The 24,047-nt window shown below is 34.9% G+C and overlaps 1 protein-coding gene across 1 annotated transcript in view; it reads left to right on the forward strand.

Annotated features, from left to right (window-relative positions):
• The window catches only part of CFAP54 (cilia and flagella associated protein 54), a 107,165-nt gene that overhangs the window by 48,504 nt on the left and 34,614 nt on the right, over positions 1-24,047 (forward strand). The window contains exons 31-52 of the mRNA XM_042026159.1: positions 61-150; positions 787-913; positions 1,759-1,852; positions 2,736-2,875; positions 4,511-4,729; positions 5,148-5,284; positions 6,988-7,163; positions 7,818-8,045; positions 8,255-8,478; positions 8,577-8,712; positions 10,285-10,399; positions 10,953-11,105; positions 11,616-11,813; positions 12,700-12,787; positions 13,222-13,428; positions 15,017-15,083; positions 16,770-16,952; positions 19,410-19,496; positions 20,496-20,618; positions 21,842-21,895; positions 23,245-23,458; positions 23,800-23,894. Coding sequence (XP_041882093.1) covers positions 61-150; positions 787-913; positions 1,759-1,852; positions 2,736-2,875; positions 4,511-4,729; positions 5,148-5,284; positions 6,988-7,163; positions 7,818-8,045; positions 8,255-8,478; positions 8,577-8,712; positions 10,285-10,399; positions 10,953-11,105; positions 11,616-11,813; positions 12,700-12,787; positions 13,222-13,428; positions 15,017-15,083; positions 16,770-16,952; positions 19,410-19,496; positions 20,496-20,618; positions 21,842-21,895; positions 23,245-23,458; positions 23,800-23,894 — 3,155 coding nt within the window. The remainder of the gene's footprint in view (positions 1-60; positions 151-786; positions 914-1,758; positions 1,853-2,735; positions 2,876-4,510; positions 4,730-5,147; positions 5,285-6,987; positions 7,164-7,817; positions 8,046-8,254; positions 8,479-8,576; positions 8,713-10,284; positions 10,400-10,952; positions 11,106-11,615; positions 11,814-12,699; positions 12,788-13,221; positions 13,429-15,016; positions 15,084-16,769; positions 16,953-19,409; positions 19,497-20,495; positions 20,619-21,841; positions 21,896-23,244; positions 23,459-23,799; positions 23,895-24,047) is intronic.

Consider the following 24,047-nt stretch of genomic DNA (forward strand, 5'->3'; position numbering starts at 1 on the left):
AGTTTCTGTTGTATATTCTCAGTGCTTTTCGCAATGGATTTCATTTGGTTTTTGATGTAGGTCCTGGAACACAGCTTACAGGACAGGAATCTCCTTTGTTCCTCTACCCTGTAATTTCATGTTGGACATCGGAGCGTGCTTATCGAGAAGGTAGGGATAATTGGTGTTTTTATTAATTATAAAGGCTTTTTTACTTCAGAAAGTTGCCAGTAAAGTAATCTCATTCTTGCTTGGAATAAGCTCTTGGAAATGTTATCTTCATTTGGTTCTCAAATATAAAAAATTGATTGAACCATAGCTTATAAAAAGTTCTCAATATAAACACATTTAGAAATGAATGTAACCAATGGTTTGGGGTGTTGATGCTAAGTATATAAAATATTAATATTTTAAATTGAATAATGTTTATTTTCTAATAACCTTAGAAACAAATTAAAAAAAAAATGTGCCAAGTTTTCAAAGTTTCTGTTGTATGGAATGTTCCCTTTAAATTGAGATACCCCATTTCCACAGTAAATTATTTTACTGGAAGAGGAATTCACAGGAATCTCTGTCTCTAGAATGTTTGTAATTCTAGAATTTTATTAAATAGAGTGAACTTGTGATTCTGGATGCCCAATCACAAGAAGCATTGAGCACCTGCCATTTTGTATCCCTGATTTTAGTGTCTCTATGACTATGCAGCATGACATGAATAAGTGCTTTGAGACATACATAGCTGTAATTGTAGCTTAATTCAGAATCGTTACAGCATAAACACCTGTGTTATTTATTCCTTTTTTGCAGTGCTTAAATTCAGAGGGCAATCACGTTTCCTTGAGTTCTTTGTTCAACTTTTGCACAAAGTCCTGAATGAAGAGAAGTTTCAATGTGTTCTGGAGTGGGCAGACAGTGTGGAAGTTTACTTGAAAAGGTAGTGATATGATAGTGAAAAACTGTGATAGTGAAAAACGACTATTATAGTAGTGAAAAATTACTACTTAGGCTCATGAGAGTCACAGTTACAAAAGAAACTGTAAGTTTTACCTGGTAAGACTTAAAAAGAAGCTGTGAGTTTCAGCCATCAGGAGTAATTTCCATGACCTTTAGTATGCAGAAGTTCCATGAACACAGAGGATTATATAGCTACAGTAAATACTGTATTGTGACCTGATTATACCTGGAGACATAATATTGTGGCAATTAGCCACATTATTATGGGGCGGTGGCATAGCTTAGGAAGGTATATTGGGTTAAATCAAAACCAAACTGATCAGGGCCTACTATAGTGTCAAAAAAATTCTATGGGGAAAAGATAAATGGAGCCAAATTGTAGACACTTGCCTAAAAGCATCCTGTTTTTAAAAAAGCACGCCAGTATTTCTAAAATGTGAAAGGAAAATGACCAGTGAAAATGAGATCTATGTTTTAGGGAACAGGAATTGTGGTTACAAGAGACCAAAACAATAGGACATGAAGAAATTCTTTGCAGAATTCTGTAGTATAATTTGGGTAATGAAACAAACTGTTTTTGTTGTACTTGGCATTAGGAAGTTGATATAGTTGTTACAAATTCAGATTTCTGTAATAAACCTTGGAAGTTAGCACTTCCTGTTTTCTAAAGAGGGTGAAGAAAAGAAAATCTTTTGAATTTAAAACTGGAAATGAAATAGGAATTGCATGATGTGCTTTATATGTCCCCAGAGATAACCTTTTACTATGAAAGGAGTTTAACATGATGATTATGATGATGATGTTTATAATAATATTTTTTATCAGGAGGAATGAAGACTTCCTTGGTACTGATGGAATTGCAACACAAGCAAGATCTTTCACTCAGCGAGAAGGCACACGTGCTGCAGGAGTTCAGAAAGTGAGTTTTATTTTTAAGGAGTTGTGTGTTTTTACTGGGTAGCAATACCATAAGAACAAAAATAAATTTTTAAGAATTGTCTCATGAAAACCTCAGCTAGAGACATCCACAGTTGCTAAAATTTGGGATGCAAACTCCAGTCCTCCGCTGACCTCTGCACTCCTAAAACCAGGAAGAAAAGTTGGCTTGGGATTCATCTGTAAGACCAACAATTGTGAGAATTTGAGATGAACCAGAATAAGGCATTCCAAGATCAGCAGAAACTTGCCTTTCCTCACTCCCTTTAAAATAACATGGTGTACAATATGTATTACACTTTTTTATGAATAATTGTTCATGGTTAACTCCTTGTGCAGATATTCTAATTGCACAATAAAGGATTTTTGTTCAGGATTAATTTAAAATAAATTTTTACTTTTACTGGAAGATACAAATAATCTTAATGGATTTGTATTATTTTGGAGGAAGAGTTTTCTCCCTTATAATCCTCTAGTAAGGTGGTACTGCTAGCATCTGAGATAGATTAGGAAAAGGGTTTTTCTCTCTCAGTTTTTGCATTGCAAAGTTTTACTATTTATAATAATAGGAAAAGGACTGTCATTATTTCTGCAATGAAAACGCTGGTATATGAAAGAAAATATTTAGGGACTTGCTGGCTTCTTTGTGTCAGGCACTTGACATGTACTGTCCAGAAAAATTGGGAAGTTTTCTGGAATTTGTATTTCTTTTGCAGTCTTATTTTGACAACCAGTTCCAGATTTTTTTTTTTTAATGTTCTGTTCCTACATAAGCGAAACTGCTCTATACCTCAAGTAATTGATAATGTAGGTATAAATAAGTATTTGAAGTATATTTAAGATTTTGATGCAAGATTTTTTTACAGGGAAAGGATACCTCACCTTCAAAGAAACCAAAGGCATCACCTGCCAAGAAACCAAAAAAAAAAGCCTTGCCTAAAAAAGGACCTCTTAGAGAGTATTTATTGAAAAATCCAGATATAATGAATTCTCCAGAAAAACAAGGGTAAATGAATACAGTTGTCAGGCTCATATACAGGAAAAAATATTTTGACTGAAATTTACAATTTTACAAGTTTATTTGTAAATTTTACAATTTTACAATTTACAATTGACAAGTTTACAATTAAGTGTGTGTTTTAATTTTTGTTTTATATTAAAGAGATTAATTTCTGCACAGTCCTTTCATTTTTCTGATTTAGTTTAATATAATATTGGTTTCCACTCAAGGAAACAAAAACTGTTGCATTTCTGTTTAAGAAAATAGCTGTTAAAGGTTTCAAGTCTTTGTATTAATAATCAAAGCTTGTGTTTCAGTTGTGTTAGCTTGAGCATGTTGATTCGTCAAGGTGGAAAAGCTCTGTTAATCTGTGTGTTATAATTCTTTTCAAACTGCATTGGGGAGTTTTCCTGTTACAAAGCTAATAAGAAATATTTATTATTTCCTGATGTTCAGGTAGTTTCAGAATGGTTTTTGTGGTCTTTCTTCTAGTCTTTTTGGACTATCTGTTCTGCAGCTTTCAGAAAACTGCTTTTTGATTAAAAAAACATCAGACATTCATTCACCTCTCTTTTGGCAGATACTTGTTTATATTTGGTTAACTTGCTAATAACATTACCTTCTGACCTAAAAGAATTTGTAGTATCTGTAACTTGGTTCTTTGGTCACTTATGCTTCCAACAATTTGCAAGTAGGGAATTATAAATATTTGCATGTAAGCAATTATGTAACTGATTCTGGAAGTGTTTTAAATAACGTAGAAAAGTTTCCATGTAATCTTCTAGATATTCACCTAAACCATCCTAAAATGTTATTATTTGTCCTTTACAGAAAAATCCCTACCTTAAAATGATTTGCATGGCTTTCAGCAGAAAAGGGGATGTTAAACCTATCTTGGGTTTTTTTCAGCTACTCTTTTGTATCTTACATAATAGTAATGCTATATAATATAATCAAAATTGTATGTGGTATGCTATTCTGCCCACATTTTAAAGGCGGAAAACAGGCAGAAAAACTAATTTAGATTAATAAAGGGATCTGTTTACAGTTAATTTAAAAAAAAAAAAGAAAAAAAGAGATTTGGTTTGAATATAGCATTGTATATTTGTGAGGTAATACAGAATCTTTTCATCTGTCGGAGAAACTTAAAAAAGCTTTGGCTGGAAATTAAAGGCACGCATCCAGATTTGAAATACTATGTTCTCTTCATATTGGAGATTGTTAATGACCAAATCAAAGCAATAAGAAGAATTATCCAGATTTATAGTATACTAGTAGACCCTCCTGAACTGACTGAAGCACATTGTGTTTGCTGTAAAAATCTGTTTGTATGATTCAGGTACAAATAACTTCAAAGAGAGCTAAACTTTTAAAAGTACTAAGACAAATACCTTATGGAAGTTGGTAAGATATAAAATAGGATTTATTGTGTGTTAGGTGCACTTAAAGAGGGAAAGCACAATTGCTTTGCTTGACTAAAGCAAAAGCCTTTGTTAGAGCTATGTCATATGCTTATCTGCTTATGCATGTAAACCTGTGGATATGCAACAGGATATCTGTGTATCTTTATCAGGACCTTCTTTTCTAGAGCTTCAAGAAAACAGAGTTTAATTTTTTGTTACTTCATATGTTTTGGTTTAGGAAAGGCAAGGATAAGTTGAAAAAATTAGCTCATCAAACCTTAGTGATGCTGCTGCGTAAATACGTAACCCGAAGTCAGTTTTGTCACATGTGTCTTGAAGAGATGCCCTGGAAGTCACAGATGAATATCTATCTGGCAGTTGCACACTACCACTTATTTAAAAAGAACCTGGAAGAGCTATATAATATTGGAATTAGTGGTTCACAGCATTTGGACAGGTACATCTTACTGCACTATCAGTGATCGCTACTAACAGAGATTATTGTGTTATTGCTGTTAATGCAGACAGATCTGAATTGCAATATATTCATATGAACAGTTTGACATGTGAACGATTCAGCTTTCAAATACAAATTACTTGTTACTTTGTAACAGGTTTTGCTTTCCATCGTGTGGGCATCAGGCACAGTTTTGGTTGCTCACTTGATTGGTGAGATGAAAGCTTTGAAATATACTATTCTGTGTTATTTTTTGGTTCCTTGCAACCTTTGGCTATAATTAATTATTTCTGATTCCTAAAGCTGTTGAAAAGTACTCATGTCTGAGAAACTGAATTTTGTGTATGTATATCAAAATTCTTTTTGATATTATATGCGGGGGGGTTTTGTGTTTTCTTCTCTTTCTCCCATTCTGCAGTTACAATGTTTTGGATCCTGAGATATTCTCATTAAACAATTCTGGCACTGTACTGGCAAGAGAAGCTGTAGAGGATAACCTAAGAAAACCAACTCCTTCTCTCCTTGAAAAGACAGAAACAACCAAAAACCAGTCCTGTAAGAACTTTTATTGGTGCACAACTGAAATCAGTTTGAACTTAACTTTTTCTTTCTCTTGATTTCTGTCTGTCTTGACCTCCATCATTAGCTCTCCACATCACCTTTGGAAAAACCGTCAGTCACGCCAAGTTAATAGAAGACATTTCTAGATTTCAATTGTCCTCTGTATTTTTTTGTCACAGCTAGTATAACAGAAGTCATAGTAATTGATGGAGCATATCTAATAATCCTGAACATTGTTTAATCTATTAATAAATATGTTACATATTATCAATTAGTTATTCTTTATCCTATACTTTAGCAACAAGTTTCTAAGTTTAGAGAAATTAATGACACTAGCTTTAGGTTTGCAGGTACACACTACCTAGACATATCCAATTGATAATATTCCAAATTATTCTGAATTCATTGCTAATTTCTTTCAGTTTATGAGGTTTGTAATTGGTTGGTAGTTTCCTTGACATTTCCTAGCAGGTAAAAATTTTCCTTGGTCATTCTGTAAGTAGTTTTTAAAGTTACAGACTGAAGTTTATTATTATCTTTCAAATTTTAAGTAGAATTTCATTTTCCTTCTCTACTGCTTTCTCCCCAGTGTTTCCCTGTGTCAGAAGCTACCTCAGGACCAATTTATTTTCTACCACTTTTATTTAATTTCTCTTTCACATTTGACTTTTATTATTCTAGCTATTTTTAGTCCTAAGAGGTTTCAACAGGAGCCAAAAGGCTCCTGTCTGTGGGTAATTGTGAAATGCAGGACTTTGATTTCCTCAGACGTTAGTGACAGCATACAAGTCAAAACAGAGTACTCTGCATAGGCACCAGAAGTTCAAGAAGTAATCACAGGTCTGGTCTTTTCAATAGCACTTCAGGGACACATTCTTGCCACAGCTGTAAAGATCAAAATTCTCCTGTGTTTCCGTGTTGGACTTCCTTAGGTTAAATCAACTGTTCTCTTTGCCTTTTCCAAGGAGGTGGGACAAAAACTAACACTTGAATTCACTGGTTCTCTTTGCAACAGCTTGCTTTTACATAAACACTTTTGTCTTGATGCTTACCAGTCACTGAGAACCAAGTCACTGAAAGTGGCTGAAACCTGATAAAAGTCCTGTTTACTATCTCCTAGCCTTTACAACAATTCTGATTAAAAGAATTACATAAAATGTGTAGATTACCACAGAGTTCAAACACTGTATAGCTTGGAATTAGTTTCTGCCTGAAACCTATAGTTCAGACATTACCCTATCCCGCTACCATGAACCTTTGCATTTCGCATTGGGGGATATTTGTAGCAAATAAAATAATGAAGCAATTCTACACATACCACAGAATTTGTCAGAAATCCTCCTTTCTTCCTAACATCTCCTTTTAAGAGGCTTCTGTTTAACAAAGATTCTTGCGAGCTTGCCAAGAGATTTCTTGCTAGAGCTTAAGTGAGGATTGTGTTTTGGCTTTGAGGCTGAAAACTATCTGGTACCCATTATTATTTTGCTCAAATTTGGTTTCATCCCTACTTCTCCCAATTCCTAAGTAAAAGCATCTTATATTTTAAATATCATAACCTTACAAACATGATAACCTTAACACTGGCATTTCCTAACATTTAAGTATTTAGCTGCCAGAGGAAAATCCTAGCTGGCTGTTTTTTTTCTCTTTTTTGAGAACTTCAACTCAATTTTAACGAGCGAACTTTTTGTTTTCAGTCACAGATAAATCTCCTCAGAACAGAATTAAACGGAGTCGAACTCCTCGAAGTCCAACAACAAAGGATACAAAAGTATCCATCTCTCAAACCCCCGAAGAACAGGACCAGTTTCCATCAATTACCCTTTTACTGAAGCATTTTACAAGCATATTCTTGCATTTGAAAAGAGCAGTGGTAAGATGTGGTTGGTTTCTTATTAAACTATTTATTACTAAGCATTGTGTTACAATACTTACTACTTTCTACATGAAAAGATCCTACACTTCGGAAACTTCAAAAACATTTCACTGGTTAAAAGCAATGTTTTCTTGTCTTCTGAAAAGTGCCCAAATACAATGTATATGCAATGTCAGACATAGCACCTCTCATAATGTATATTTCTATCAAACATGCAATAATTTATGTAATTGTTCTATTTTTCATTTCATCTTTGTAACTTTCCTTCTCATGCTTGCTAAATTTTTCTGAAAATACTTGCAGACTTACCTTTCCCCTTACAGGTCTTAGTGAATGTGATACTAGAAACAGGAGAACCAGTGATTGAAAGGAAATGTCGACTAAGTAGTCTTCCCATAGATCCTTCTAAACCTAAGTAAAAACACACATATAGGTGGTGTGAATTAATTTTTATTTCTTATTCTCACACCAAAACCAACAATTAAATTAAATTATAAACTAATGCTTCTATTGAAAGGTAAAAATTAAGGTTCTATAACACCCAGACTGTAATTCCAAAAAATTATGTATGTCTAAGTTTTGAAATAAAAGAACGAAGCTTTTAATTTCTGCATTTCCAAGGTATAATTATATTTTGAATGGTGTACACAGGTTCTTGCTCACCGTGGTAGCCACTGGACATTGCTTCAAAATGCTTGTCGAGAACTTTGGAATTATACTCAGGAATTTCAATGGGTGGCTAACCAGTCGCATTCCCATATGGATGAATTTCCCATCACCTGGGATTTTCTTAGGAACACCATCTGGTTGCCATTTTATTTTGCATCAGACATGATCATTGATATGATAATTGACCTACAAGCAAGCAGTTCTCTTAAGGTAAAAATTATTTTTATTAAGACAACTCTTTATTATCACATTTTCACTAGAGAGGTAGTTTTCTCCTTCTTGCATTATATTCTGCTATCTCCAATTTATTCTCTGTAGCAAGTTCTTTAGATAATTACAGTGCTTTCTAATCTTTGTAATTGAATTGTCCTAAAAACACATTTGAAAATAACAGCTGTAATGATGTTTCTTCGCTGTAGATTGTGGATCCCGAAGGAGACTTTTGCATTCCCAGTTGTTTAGGAGGTATTATGGATGAGAATGGTGGTTCTAATCTTCATCCCCAGCCTCCCCTGGATGATGTAAATATGGTTGACATGAGATGGATATGTAATCTGATCCTTAAAACAGTAGAATTGTTATATCAAATGAAGAAGTGGGAAGCACTGGTACACATAGCTATACAATTTAACATATTTACGCAGTAAGTTATACCAACTCTAATAAAAATTTTAAAACTAAGATGATACAGTTTAATATACAATTATCTTGCTTAATTACTACACTTTGGTTTTTTTCCAGTGAGCGGTACACAGAACAAGTGAGTCCGCTGCTGGTGTATGCTCAGAGGCAGCTGCTGGAAAGGATGCAGCAATTCAGTGGCCCAGACAGCCGTGAATCTCATTTCACAAAACATCTGGCTGATGCTGCACAGAAGGTGAAATACAGATTTCTTTTTGGGGCACTGACTCTTAATGTGAACTAAATATGGAGAAGCACTTTCACTGAAGAGATTAATATGCTTTCTCATAGTGTTCCAAAATATTCAATTATAATAAATTAATGATCATAATTTATTGAAGTGCATGAAAAGGCTTGTATGACATGATTCCAAGAGCAGCAGGTGACCCAGAGGAAATTTCTTCCATGCACAACATACCCATTCCATATTATAAGCCTGAATCTAATTTCATGTTATTTCTTGATGCCACTCTTTTAACTTTAGAACATTTATTTGTGTGTTGCTTTGTTTCTGCATTGGAACACTGCTCCTAAAGAACAAAGTTAATAATGAGTTAAACCAAACACTGACAATGCCAGTAAAAAACTTTAAAAAACTTGATCACCAACAAAAAACCCCAAAGCAGCTGAGAAAGTTCCTCTCATTAAAAGCCATGGCTATATATATTTACTAACAGTGCCATTTGGAAATTTTTCATTGAATTAGCTATTAAAAACGTTTTTTTAATGTAACATTTATTTCTAAGAAGTTTTGCTGAAGTCAATCTCACTGTGGATGTTTTTAGGATGTTTCTATTACTAATGTAAAGAGGGGAGTTGAAGGAGAGGAGGGGGAAGTAGGATTTGGAGTACCAAACAGGTTTGTTCTGAACATGAACATGAACACGGGGTTCAGGAGCCACTGCCTGGCCTAGAGACAGCACAGTGGTGCCCAGGGCTTGCAGGGACTCTGAAGGCACTCTTGGCTCAGAAGGGCCGCTGAGGTGCTCTGTCTTCTCTTTCCTGCTGACTCTCTCCAGCCCACCCATTCAGAACGCAGTCCTTTGTCAATAAAAGGGCACCATGGCAAACCATCTCATAATGCTGATAACTGAGCTGTGGAAAAGTAATCATAGCTTTGAAAGATGGCTTACAGATTGAAGACTAGTGTTAGTTGATAGTAATAAGGATTTCGGGTAAAAAATTTGGAGTTTATGGCTGCATTTCATCAATCAGTGCCATTCAGAGAGTGTAGAACTAGTTCTGTTGGTCCTTCTCCTTCTGAAGTGATGTAACTACATCAGCAAAATAAAAAGTCGTTTGTGGATTAGTCCTTCATAGAAGTCTGGAAGTTTTCCTCTCTGCCAGAGTTAGGCTGCTGTGGTTACTTAGAGCTATTTTGTATCCCCCTCTACAGCATTCCACTGTGTTCCCCAGGCAACATGCCCTTTAGGCATGGTTATGGTGACAGGTTCTGTGCAAGCATGCGTTCGTCTGGGGAAAGAAGGCTGGAATATTTGCAGAACATCAAGGAGTTGCTCATGATTATGGCAAATACCAAATCAGAGATAAGCTTAGTTCAGTAGCTTCGAAACACTTATATCCAATATTTAGGTGTGAATGTTTCACCTCTAACTGACAAGAGTGCTAGTTATGGGCCATTGGTGTCTTAATTAGTCCTCTTTTTATTTTGTCATATAACTGAGTATATAGATGTTTAACTGTAAGAACCAAACATTGATTTTTCTTAATATTATTCAGTTATCATGAAACAAAACCATCTTTTTAGATGAGTTGCAGAAACTACATAGGGTACAAATTACGGCTGCCCGTTGCCCATTCTGCCAGTGAAGGCGTTTTTCCTGGATACTTTTTCAGTCCTGAGACGAATAATGATTCTACAGGTCAGAGCACAATTCACTACTGTGTGTTCTCTTTTCTCCCAGAGTCTTTCCTTTGTTTCATACTGGATTTTTATAAAAAGAATCTGTTTCTCCTCCTTATCATAGTTCTTCCACTTCTCCTACAATGCTTCTTTTAATATAAACTGAGCTTTGTCTTCAAATTATTGTTCTTGATATTTTGGATGGATTGTAATGTTGTCAAGATCTTTCAAAATAGACTATGTCTGAAAGCAGCGAAAAGCAGGTACCAGATAATCTACAGGCTATGAGGAAGCTTGGTGGTCTTGGTCCAGTGTTCCATTGTTATTGTTGGATATCCAGCAATATACCCAGAAGCTAAGTGTGAGTCAGCACTGTTATTGATAGAATTAATGTTCCTAGTGGTTAATAAGTTGCTTAAATTCATAAAGCGACAGGAAATAAAGGGGAAAATTTTAATATACTTCAGTTTTGAAGTTGTGAAAATGTTCAAATATGTTTTAGAGGGTGATTTACTAAAAATATTTATTTCTATATTACAAAATTTTTCTCCATAATTATTAATTCCTTTTAGATGACAATCAAGCAAAAGCCCTAGTTTGTGTGCCTCTTGATGTGAATGATACACTGAGATGCTTTAGAGAAACTCTAGAAAAATCTAAGTATCACAGCAGAGCACTGAGACACAGCAGAAAACTACTTTCGTTATTTCTTGCACACACACAAGGTGAGTGATTCATTGAAGTGTTTCTCCCTTGTTAAGTGTATATGCAGTTAAAATAGTAAAGAGTGAAAGGAACAGGTTTTTCTAAATTCAAATTTCAGTTATTGACAATTACAAAAATATAGAATACGAAGTTAAATTTGAAGTTCTATAAGCACAACCTCTAAGCTGTATCTCCTATGATTTGTCTAATAGTTGGATGATAAGTTTTTTTCATGCTGCTGTGTCACCTGTCTGTCTACAGCCATACCTCTGTCAGAGGGCTGACTGGCAGATCTTCCCAAGTTTATTTTCACTAACAGAGCACATATTATTTGGTTACGCTGACCAATGAATTATGTCCAGTGAGTTTAATTAGGAGACACACAGAATTATAGGATGGGAAAACAAATGAAAATAGGGTACACAGGAATTGTATGTTTGTGTGACTAACGTGGTGTGAAAATATTTGTGATGCTAGAAATGGTACAATACTTTTCCAAACTGATCATATAAATCACTTTTCTGATCTAGAAAATGCTGGAAGAGCAATCAGCAGTCACAGCTCTTCAAGCAGAAAGCTGAAATTTAACGTGGGAGGTGAAGTGATATTTCTCCCAGCACCATGTGACCTTTCTCAAGAAAAATATAATTTCTCCAGTATGGTTGAGAGTAGACCAATGCCAAAGTCACAGCTTTCAGTAATTATCTCTTCCTATGAACAAACAATAGGTAATTTTTTTCATAAGTTTCTGCTTACAGCTAAGAAGTAATAGCATTCTGCCTATCTGTGTTTATACATGTTTATTCCATTGTTATTTTTCTCTGTCAGACAGCTGTAACTGTCTGAAGGCTGGTTTCCAGGAATATCCAACCTTCTTCCTCTTGATTGAGGAAATCTGCATTGATCCTAACCAAGCCACTGCTTGTTTCATAATCTCTACAGCTATCTCATTTTATGAAAAAGCATTACTTCAGTGATGTTATGCTGATTAATCCCTAATTCAGAATTTGAGATAATGTTTAGCGGATTCATTTTAATTCCATTACTTTTTTTTTCCCTAGCAAACAGACTTTTCAGATTCTGTGTATTTGAATATGAGGCCTAGTTAATTGGCTTCCATCTTACCTTCTGGTATGGCTTTACTCATACAGTTACAGCTCCTCACTGCTACCTGATTTGCTGTATGGCTAAACAGGTCAAATGTAGTAGGTCAACAGATGCTCTAAGTGGTTTTATTTGCAGCAAGGGTTCCAAAAATGAGCCTGTGAGAGTGCTACTGTGCTGTATGGAGGCAGAGTTGTTTAGCAGGGCCAATGACCTGCTTTCCAGTTTATCTTCTGGACAGGAAGAAATTTGAAAGAACAAAAATACAAAATATTAAGTAAACAGGTCCATATATATATATATCTATCTTATTTTTGTTTTCAAGGTTAGTAGAAATAAGAAATGGTACATTTGAAGGTAAAATATAAAAGACCAGTAAATTAAAATAAAATACCCATGCATTGAATTACATGTGAATTCATGTCTACTCATGCAAAATTTTTCCACAGCTCAGTAACTGGTTTAATGATATGACAATGTGTTTTTTAATTGATTAAAAATAAATAACAGGAATCCTTGAAATGAATAACCAGAGAGATCTCAAGGTACAGGCTCTACATGAACTTGGAAATCTTCACTTTTATGCTGGAAGCAAAAGGTACATAGTTACTGAATTTAAAAACATCACTGTTTCATTTTTTCTGATTAGCAGTCCTGTACCCCACAACTTGTAAGTTCTTGTGCTGTCCTCTAGTCCATATAACTTCTTTCATCTAACCCACTATTAGCTGTATTTTGAAAAGGCTTTTTCCTAGACATTGTTTATTTTTCTTAGCTACCTAATTGCCATTAAGCAAATTAATTATGCATATCTGTGTTTTTAAGAAGTATTGTCTATTGCTTGATGATTTGAGTCCCAATAAATCTCTTGACCAGGAACGGTATCTTTTTTTTTTGTGTTGTAGAAACTGTATTTCAGTTTTTGACCCAATCAGAATTAGTTATATCTCAGGCAATAAAGGAAAAATGAAGTGGGGCTTATCTTCCACTTTGGAAAATGTCAGCAATATGATGGTATTTTTTATGTTACAGAGATGCTTTTAAATATTGGTGTCAAGCCCTTGATGAAACACTCAACATTACTGATGCTCTTCACACCTGGCAAGAGTTAGGTTTTCCAAAAGATGCTACAGACTGCTTTGCAGTTGGAAGATCAACTGATATGAGTCAGAAACTTCTTTCTCAGGCTGGAGCTTGGGGATGTTTACATGCAGCAGTCTTAGTGGCTAAGATAGCTCAGTAAGTATCTTATCTATATGTGTATTTCTACCATATTTTAAACAAATTGTTCATCCAAGACATGAGGCAACTTCAAATTAATTAAAAACCAATAATGAGTTGTTATAAAAAGGACTCATCAAAAGCAGAGGAATTTTTCTTTTCAGGGAGAAATTTGTTCCTTTGGAGAATATTGTTTTTTCCCCTTTTCTTGAGTGCTCATCTTTGATCATAAATGCAGCTGTACCTTATATGGAGGGATCACTAAAAGATAACAAAATGATAGAAAGTCATAAGAACAAGGATTTTACAGTCATATTGATTATCAACCAAAATATCACATCTCCAAAGTCATTGCACATATTAAATATTAATGTATCTTGAGGTCAGATTTACTGCCTAAATAAATAACTAAAGTACTAGTTTTCTGGTGAATTAGAACTAAATAAAATTTGAATTACTGTACAAAAGTCTACCATCAATAAATATTTCCATCCAGTACTCCTTGACTGCTGGTAAAACACTATGAGTGTAATTCTGAGCTGTTCCTCAATGTATTGTACAAAATATAAATCCAGAAATATCCCAGACAGCATTAAATGACTTTAGAAACACTATAACCATGAAAGGGCAGAGCTTCATCCAAGTAAATTGCCTTACCTGTGAAGCAGCTCATATTGATGGCACTGTAAAATATCTATAAGCCAAGGTAGCTTCGTTAGCAGCTTGTATTTCAGTGTTAGCATGGGTGTTTCAGGATGAAGTGGCGTTGCCACACGTAGAATTAGCACCCAAAAGGAAAAGGAGTGAGTTTAACTTGATTATAAATGACAGCTCTTCTAATTCTGACCTGTGGTTCAATTTCTGGTCCGGTTAGATGAGACCAAATCCCTAGCTCCTTTTACAGGTGTTTGTGGCACCTATTTGCTGCACTGGATACTATCCCTTTGCTGTTGATATGTCCATTCCAAATCTTGTCGGGATTTGGAGGGAGCTGTCCTCCAGGCTTCTCCCTCAGGTGGTTGTTTTGTGTTTAGACTTGACTCGGACTGTTAAACATCTTTCTCTTGAGCTGCTCTTTCTACAGCAACTTGGTCACAGGCTATAAAATGCAGATGAAAGGATTCTAATATTGAATTAAATATTTCTAGTATTGTTGATCATAGGACTACCCTGCAACCAGGATGGTTTAAGGCTCTGAGGAGGTACTGTGTGGGAGTCATTAAATTTAGCTAGACACCTGCCATGTGAAAGTCCATGTGGTAGTTTTCTTAGGCTTCCTTTATGGAGTGAAATGCACTTCAAGATGTGAATTGCTTAATCTGCTTTATCTTTTTAGTTTTTTATGAGATGGATTTTGCACTTAGATTGCCTGTGTCTCTCCTTTGAGGATAACTGGACAGCTCCCATTGTCTAGCTATGTCTTCGGTCAAATGCTTCTTTGCAGGGCATGGCTGAGCACCTTTTTAAAGAACAGGCAGTTGTTTTCCAGCAGGGAAAACATCTCAGTTGTGTTAGTATTATTATTACATTAGAGTAAAAGCCCAAGGATTTCAATAATTTATATTGATAGGTACATTAATATTTCTTATTATTTGTTGTGCTTTAGGTATATAACAACATCACAGATGAGATTAAGAACAAAGTACTGCTATTTTTCTGCTATACTTTTTAAGGTAACAATGCAATTTCAGTTCAAATTCATGAAGTTAACAAATTTCTTCTAAAATGACTCTCTGTTAAAATAATTCTCTTTTCATTTTGGTTGTGAAAGAAAAATGGAGATCAGAGGTAGTTGACAATTTATGCATATTAGATACAATGTTTTTATTCTTTGTTTTTTAACATTATTGCTGTATTATAGCCTAAAAATTATCACTTCAATAGGAGGCTCGAGTGTCTCAGAGAAAAAATACTGGAAAGTGAAGATGACTAAAAAATGTGACAGTCAAATATATTTTTCTTCTCTTGAAGTATTCTGCTCAGGAAGAGCTGGATGGCATCAACAACAGCAGTGTGCTCTCTCTTAGATCTGTAGAGTCTTCATGGATTGTCTTAAATTTTCAACCAAGAGCACAGAGTCTTTAGAAAAAAAAAATTTGAATCTTTTTTAGCACTGAAAAATATTAGTTTGTAGTACTAAAATCTCAGCTCTATAAGAAGTTTGCTCTAAAAATAGAGGATATTAAAAATGATCCAGTTTCACTTACAAAGAAAATAAGATCATTAAAATTAAGTTTGCAAACTTTCAGAAAAAAAGACCTCTAGAGAAAAAAAAAATCAGTTTACTTTTAAATGGAAGTTAAGATGCCAGTAGCAAAAGTGATACAGGAAAAAGAACTACAAGTATTCTGCCAATTATACTCTTCTGGGATCAGTGATTACTCATCCCAGTGCTGCTTCAGGAAATTATCTGGCGTCTTCCAAAACAGAGCAATGACAATGTCTAGTGTCTTGTGTTATGATTGTGACTGTGAGACCTGTCCTAGGCCAGACTGAAAAACTTGTTAAGTTCACCAAAGGGAGATCAACTTGAAGAAACAAAGGTAAAGGAGAATTTTAATTTGCTTCTAGCACTGTAATTGCTGAACAATGACAAAGCTCAACAGTGGTGATGCCACCTTTCGACAGAAATGGTAGTAAGCATGTTGTTATATAATGGTAGAAAAAATTGTGACTTGACTGAAGTGGGTCTGATATTAACTGGGATAGAAGCAGCTTGCAGGGTGATTGTCTTGAAAAATATAATCAATTACTGTCACTGTACTGCAAGAAGTTCAAGCCTGTAATTTGTTCCTTGAATTGGAAACCTTTTATAACCTTGTTTAAATTCCACCTCTGGTATAGGCTTTAGGCTTGTTAATATCTCAGATCTGAGTGTAAATGCAAATTTCTCTAGGATATCATTGCTAATTACAGCAAGATAAACACAATTGGGAAGGAATATCCAACATCAGATAAAATGTTAGCATTCTTCCTTTTTTAAGAGAGAACATTTAAATGATTTCCTTAAATTTCATATTAGTTTTTAGTTATATGATTTAAGCTGTGCTACCTGAGCTAGTTAAAGGTGAAACTAGAGTGAAACCAACTTTTAACTGGCTTTAAAGTCAGCAAATCTCCCAGAAACGATCTGAGAGATACTGTCCTTAGACTATTTACAGCTTGTTTTTTTTTCTCCATCAATTTCATGTGTAAAACATTTTCTCTAAAAATGTTATTCAATATTTTGGCTGGAAACAGCTGAATATTTAAGGCATTGATGGAGTTTCATTTATGATGTAATTTATGAGTTGGAGTTTATACTGTCTCACTAATACTTGAACATCTTTTCACAAATAATTCATTGTTATTACTTTCAGACCCTGTTTAGAGCTTCTCTTCCACATCCAACAACTGACTATGACTTTGTACAGTATGAAACAAATATTCTTATTCCTGGTATTGATTTGTTCTCTGATCGCTACAGAGCTGATATCTCTACTGTAGTTGCAAGTCTGAATTTCATTATGTTTGAACTACATTGTGCAAAACAAAATTTAATAGTAAGTATTATTTTTATGCTCTGGAAATGATTTTTAAGACACCTGGGCTTACTTTTCTGTGTGGGTGTACTTATGAGATACCTCAGAACCTCTAACAAAATACCCCAATGGCTAGGTTCTGTGGCACTGCAAACAAGCTATAGCTTGCTGTGTAAAAATTTTAGAAAATACAGGAAAGTTGTTTGTTCTAGAAGATGACAACATATGGTTCATTTAGCTTAGGCATTTTAGAGGAAATTTTCTATTATATGCTATTTAAAATACATTGTACTGAAAATTACTTTGAATGTCCAGAATGCTTTCAACACTTACTTTCAGTAATTAAAAGTCCCTTCTGCCTTTCTCCTTATCATGTTCTCTGTATGAAGTATATTTACAACTTCCCTCTTATGTTGGTTATATTCCTATTTCCTCCATTTAATGTCTGACCGTTTCCATTTTAGTCCAGCTTCCTTCAAAGTTGCAGGGCTGTACATTAGAATGAGCAGAGTAAATTGATTACTAGTACTGAAAAAGGTGCAATGCTCTATCTTTTCTAGTTTGGTCCTGTATGCACTAACAGAATTTCCTGTCAGGTGATTACTGTATACCTCTGTCAATCAACTCTAAGCATGTCAGAAAACTCTCCATCTGAAAAAGTAGATAGTTTCTTCTTGCTTTAATGAATTGAGTCCATTTATGGCAAGGTCCTGCAAGTGGCAGAGACAGTGCCAGGGAGGGGAAAAAAATTGCATGGCTGGCAGCAGGGGAGTAAGAAAAGATTAGGAGGTAGAGCTAGGAGTAAGACATGCAGAGGCAGAAAGATGTTACAACTTTTTTTGTCAGCAAGCCATTTGTTGGATTGATTTCTTTTGGAACTTCAGGCTGACTCCCATTGTTATTTCTTCCTGTCCTGCTTTACTGGAGTTCACTTTGTTATTTAGCTTTGTCTAACTGTCCTTGCTTTGGGAGATCCAGTGAAATCAAGGAGCAGACAATTACCTGGAGGCAGGGGCACTTAATTTGATTGCTTGCTTGATGTGGCCGTGCACATTTTTTGATTCTTTCTGCGCTTTTGCTGGCAGAATATAGATCCAGGTCATGGATCATGGTCAAAGCAATTGCAGTTTTAGCAGGATGAGAGCTTCATTTCCCCTGAATGCTTATTGCGTGGGAATGTTTTGGATGGTGGGTGCTAAGTTGATATGACACTTAAAATACATCAAGATTCAAGTTTTATTAAAAATAAAACTTCAAAGACTAATTTTGTTGAACTACTTCAAATATAAGTAGGAAACTGTATGGGTACAATTAAAACATTTGCCTCAAGCATTTGTAATCCAAATTCAGAAGTATTAAGCTACATTATGAAAACTTAAAGTGAATTTGACAAAAATCGAACAATGCTGTTAGCATTTTCTAAGCTTGGGGACATTTTAAAGTGAAGAAAAATGTAAAAGCTGAACAGTAATTAAATTTTGAAAGTTCTTTCATTTTCAATAAACCCATAAATCTGTTAGGAAAGAATCTGCTTTTTCTGAAATATTGTATAATAATAGATCACAGAATCACAGAATGTTTAGGGTTGGAAGGGACATTTAAAGATCAACTAATCCCAACCTCCCATGCCCATGCAGGGACACCTCCCACTAGACCAGGTTGCTCAACACCCCATGCAACTTGGCCTTGAACACTTGCATTGTTGGGGCATCCACAAGTTACTGGGTAACCTGCTTCAGTACCTCACCATGCTCACTGTAAAGAACTTCTTCCTAATATCTAACTTAAATTTCCCATCTTTCAATTTGTACCTATTATTCGTTGTCCTATCACTACAGTTCCTGATGAAGAGTCCCTCTCCAGCTTACCTGTAGGCCCCCTTCAGATTCTGGGAGGATATACAGTGCCATACTTTAACAGAGCTCAGTTTTAAAATGTTTTTTTTGTTAGTTGTCCCGACAAAAATTTTCAATTTAAAATGAATGTAAATAAATTTGTCACTAGGTCTCATCACCATCCACTTTATTTTACAATTGGTATAATTTCACTTAGACAATTGCAGGACTTCATTCTGTTTATTTCAAAAAGCTTATAGAATTCTATTCTTCTGTTAGTTATTTTGAAAAAAAATTGTGGCATCAAAATGCAGACAGTTTTAGAAATTCCTTGTATCAACCTATTTCCATTAGGTTTACTCACTAATGATGTAGCAAAAACCCCACCTTGATCGTAGAGAATAATTTGGACAAACTTGACTTCCTACATTGTGAATCACATATAAGGTAGTATCAGGGGTTAGCTTTAGCCAGCTGAAGAACTTTTTAGAACATTTATCTTTCAGAGAGCATAGTAGTGATCGTGTGTGATGGTCAAAGCAGTAATCTTATATTATCTATATACTTGTGATATGTAATTGCAATGTGTATTTCCATAATTGTGCCCTGTATGATGTTTATATGACCTACTATTTTGCTACAGATTTTACCTCTGTTCACATTATACCAATATATTGTGTCTGAGATTTGTAAGGACCCAGCTAGATGTATTGAAGGAAGAATCTTCAAGGTAATCAAATAAACTTTCTCTTTCTCACAACATGTCGTATTTCAAGTAAGTTTTTCAATTCTTTGTTAAATGTAGTCAATTTAATATTCATATATTGCTACTATGAAAAGTAATGCATTTAAGGTCAGCTGTTGCTTAGTGTTTCTTATCAAAACACATTGTAGGGGTACTTTCTAATTGCAATTATTATTTATAGTCTCAATTTTAGTAGCATGCAGAATTATTGACATCGTTTTACTGTTAATTTCCTACATAGGCTGTTGAGTGCTTCTATAAATTATTTCTACTCTCTTTAACAAAGAGGAGGTTTTCCTTCTTCAGTGAAAACTTTTCACTTGGTATTTTTTATCTTGTTCTACTTTTCTTTTAAATGTTTTCTTAAGTGCAAAACATGAATAATATTTTTTCCTCGAATGTTCCCTTCTGGATTTGTTATTACTGCCATGGTAGAACAAAGTTCTGTGAAGTCTAGGAACAGATTTTTGTCTTTTCTCTAATGTTCACTTGTAAGTCTTTTTGGTTTTTTGTGTTGGTTGTTTGTTTGGTTTTTTTTAATAATTTGTGAGTTTTGGGGTTTTTTTAAGGAATCTGACTGGTATTAAGAGTCAAAGTGGTACTGGTTTTAAATATTTTCATGAAATGCTGATATGGGTTAGATAAAGTAGTTGAGTACTATGAGACTAAGATGAGTAAAATCCATGAAACAGATTTTGATAAGGGGCTGATCTTGGACAAACAGTCAAAACTCTTATCAGATGAAGTAAGTTCTTTCCCTTTGTCAGGAGTAAGTTTTTAAAGAATTTGTTTTCAAAAGAGAAAGACCCATCTTTGAAATTATTCACTATAATATGTAAAAGATTTCTTTCCATTGAAGATCATTCTCCATCAATGTGCAATTCTGGTAGCCAAATCTGAGAATTACCTTTAAATACATTCTATTTTGAGCGAAAAGAATAACTGAAAACCATTTAAATCAAAGGCTCTGTTATTTTTTCATAGATTAAAGTACTTACAGATATAGGATTTTTTACGGAGGCCTTTCATGAACTGTCTTTGCTTATTTGGGGAGAGAGAATTCCATGGAAAATACCAGCAGGATACAGATATATTGAGCAAATGCAGGTAAACACCAGAAAAGTATAACATGGAACTATAACAATCCATTTTCTTCATGAAACTGCACATACTCCATATATACAAGTTATTACATGTTCTTAAGAAAGTCCTACATTTCTTTCCATAGGTGGATTAAATAGTAGGTTTTGAATGACGTTAAAATCTTTCGCTAAACAAAAGGAACACAAATCAGTTTGAAATGTGTGTTTTATACACTGGGTACTGCAGATAATACTGCAGAAAAAACAATGTTGATTTCATATTCAGGCATGAAAAGTATGGACAAAGTTCTTGCCCTGTTATTGGCCAAGTTCCCACTGCCCTAGCCACGAGCAGGACAGCTGAGGGGCAGCTGGAGCAGCCCTGGCCTGTGGCTCCTCTCTGGGGCCAGAGACAGGCTGAGGCTGTGTGGGGATCAAGGTCAGGCATGGGAAGGGGAACCGGGCTCACCCACAGCCCGGAGTGACAGCAAAGGGCCACGGGGTCTGGCTGGGCACAGCTTGGGGGGTCTGGGCTAGGGCAGGGCTGCAGGCGGCTGGAGACTGTCCCTGTTGTGACATTGCTGGGGCAGGGGTTGATAGCCCCTTGGGGCTGACATGGGGTCCTGGGCCCTGGGGAGGGTGGGGACACCCTCAGGAGATGCTGGGCAAGAAGAGATATTGCTGCCCACAGAGCCTTGACAGTCACATCACCCAAGGTCAGTTTGATTTTCCCTGTATCTGGTCACTAATGTGCTACAAGGGTTGGAAGCTGTTAACAACTGACCTGGACTTTTGTCTTATCTGTGAGCACAGATAAGTGCCGGTGCAGGCAGATCAGGTTTTTGGGTAAGCCTCTCCCATAACCACCCTTTCCTTGTTTTCCAAGCACATATGAAAATAATCTGATGATTTAATCCCCAGTGAATGTAATCGAGGTCTCCCTTACCTGAGTGGTGCTTTTGGGTGGGCGACATGACAAAGTATGTGTGTCAGCACTAGACATCTGGATAGAACACCAGGTGAAATTCAGCTTGAACTGTAGGAAAAATTTCTTCACCAAAATCATCAAGCATTGGACAAACTTTATGTTTGCTTTCTTTACCCTGTGGTGCAGACAGTGAAGCAGAGAAAATTGAGTTTAATGAGCTGATTTGAAGGGAAATTTCCCTCCTCCCACCTCTGTTAACTCATTGATTTTATACTCATGTTGTAACACATTACTTTTTTTTGGTTTTGTCCATTTTACAGGCCTTACAGAAATTTGATTCCTCAAAATCTCTCATGACTGTTACAAATTTGCAGGTAAAAAAAATCTGAAAGAGTTAAATGTTTTATGCTATACATAAATATTTATTTATCTGTCTAAAGGTAGGAATTCTCCAGTTCAGAAAATATCCTTGTTATTATTAAAAAATTCAGTAAATAGAAAACGTATTCTTCTCAATGGATTACTGTTTCCAGAATTTTAAATTTTATGACTGACCTCTCAAGGGAAGGGCAACTACCACTTTCACTGATTTTCAGATGGGAGATCTAATATGTAAAAATTTGTGGCTTTTCTGTGCAAAACACACTAGTGGAATTATTCAGGCTTTGTTGTGATATGGAAGGTCGGGTGTTTATCCTGCTAAAATATTGAGAGTGTCAGTCTTTTAATGTTATAATTTCTATCAGTCAGAGTTGTCTTCATAGATTTGTCCTAATTCAGATGGGGGTTGAAGTCAATTCCTGGGGAAAAAAAAGTTAAAATGGTGACTCTATAAACCAGTGTCTAAACGTCATTTTCTCATTTTATTTAAAATGTCCTATTCATCAATAACTTCTGTGTTTTTCAGTTTTAATAATTTCCTTTTATTAACCTTCTCACAGATCCATTGAGCTAGTAGGGGTAAATACTAGCAGAATGTGAGACAGTTAAAACATTAAAACAAATTCAGAAATTAAACCCCCCGCCTTTTCCCCTCCACTTTTCTCTGTTTTGTTTATAGCAAGCTTGTGTGTCTCCTACAACAGTTGATATTACAGGACAGAAATGAGAAGTGTATCTTGACAGCTTTTGATCTCACTAGCTCCTGATTTATTTTGAAGTTGTGCATTATCTTGAGCTTTTGATTTGAACACTTCACAGTATATGTGGCACTGTTACTGGTCTCATGATCTTGCCAATCTGTGTAGACTTTCAACTTCTGAATTTATTAATCTAAAGTGAGAATATTAAACTCATGAATATTAAACTCATGATAAAACAATGATGCTGTAATGAATAACAAAAAGATTCTATGAAATATGCTAGAATTGTCTGATACAAGAATTTTTTCCTTTCCTAACAACAGACTTTTCTTTGAGTTGAGTTTTTTGAACTACAGATTTACCTACAATGCAGAAAAGTAGAACTTGCAGTGATAATAGCTATAACTTCATAGATGCACCTTCTGCTGGAAAACGGATCTCTGAGGCTGTAGCAAATGCTGCTAAGGGGTGAAGTTTGGAAGGAAAAAGAGCAACTCATTCATAATAACTGAGAGTATTACTAATATTATTCATGCTAATTATTGATATGTGTCATTATTAATAGCAGCAGAATATGTCTTGAACAAGAAAAATGTAAAATGTGTAATTTCAAATAGTCCCAATTGTTAACTTTCTTGTAGGTACTGGAAGATACATTTAATTGGAGTCTGTCTTTAACAGTGGTGCCACTGTGCAACCAACAAATTATGAATAAATTAACCTTAGCCAAAATGCATCTCATAATTTGTCTTTCTGCCACAATAAATAATATACCTGAAAAAGTTGAAAAAAAAGTATATTCTGTTGACAACAGCTTGCCAGAGTCAAACAAAGCTGCAGCATCAAATGTAAAAGGTAATTATAAGGATAGTGGAAAAGTTTATTTTTATTGTTTCAAGCATGGTTTTTCTACTTTTAGCTGCATATGAATTAATATGTCATATTCTGAACAATACTCACTTTAAACGTTGCTGAATAACTTCAGTCATTATTGAAATGAGCATTAAGATTTTTTAAGGTTCTTTTATTATTATTATTATTATTATTATTATTATTACTTAGTTCCATTATTACTTATTTTGATGTTGAATGTGCCAGTTGTAAGTAGAGAGAAAAGGGCTGTGTTTTTAAAATTACTGAGAATGCTTGGGTTCTGCATTTGTTATCTGAAATTTTATCCGCAATGTATTTGACAGTTGATGCTGATCAGAATTCAAGACAACAGGAACAAAGAGACACAATAGTGCATCTTGTTGACTGTAAAGATGAATTAAATATGGCCATGCTGAAGGTAATTTTGATTTTTAGGGGAAAAGGATTAAGAAACTGCAGATTGATCAAAACATTTCTAATGCCTTCAATGTAACAGAAATTATGATGAGAGGATGGTATGAGAAAGGAGACTTGAAACTTTTGTTTCTAATCTTACTAGCTGGACATTAAG

The sequence above is a fragment of the Corvus kubaryi genome, unplaced genomic scaffold, assembly GCF_017639235.1.
Source record: "Corvus kubaryi isolate FWS band 111438036 unplaced genomic scaffold, C.kubaryi_AGA036_p1.0 129, whole genome shotgun sequence".
NCBI classification, from domain to species: Eukaryota; Metazoa; Chordata; class Aves; order Passeriformes; family Corvidae; genus Corvus; species Corvus kubaryi.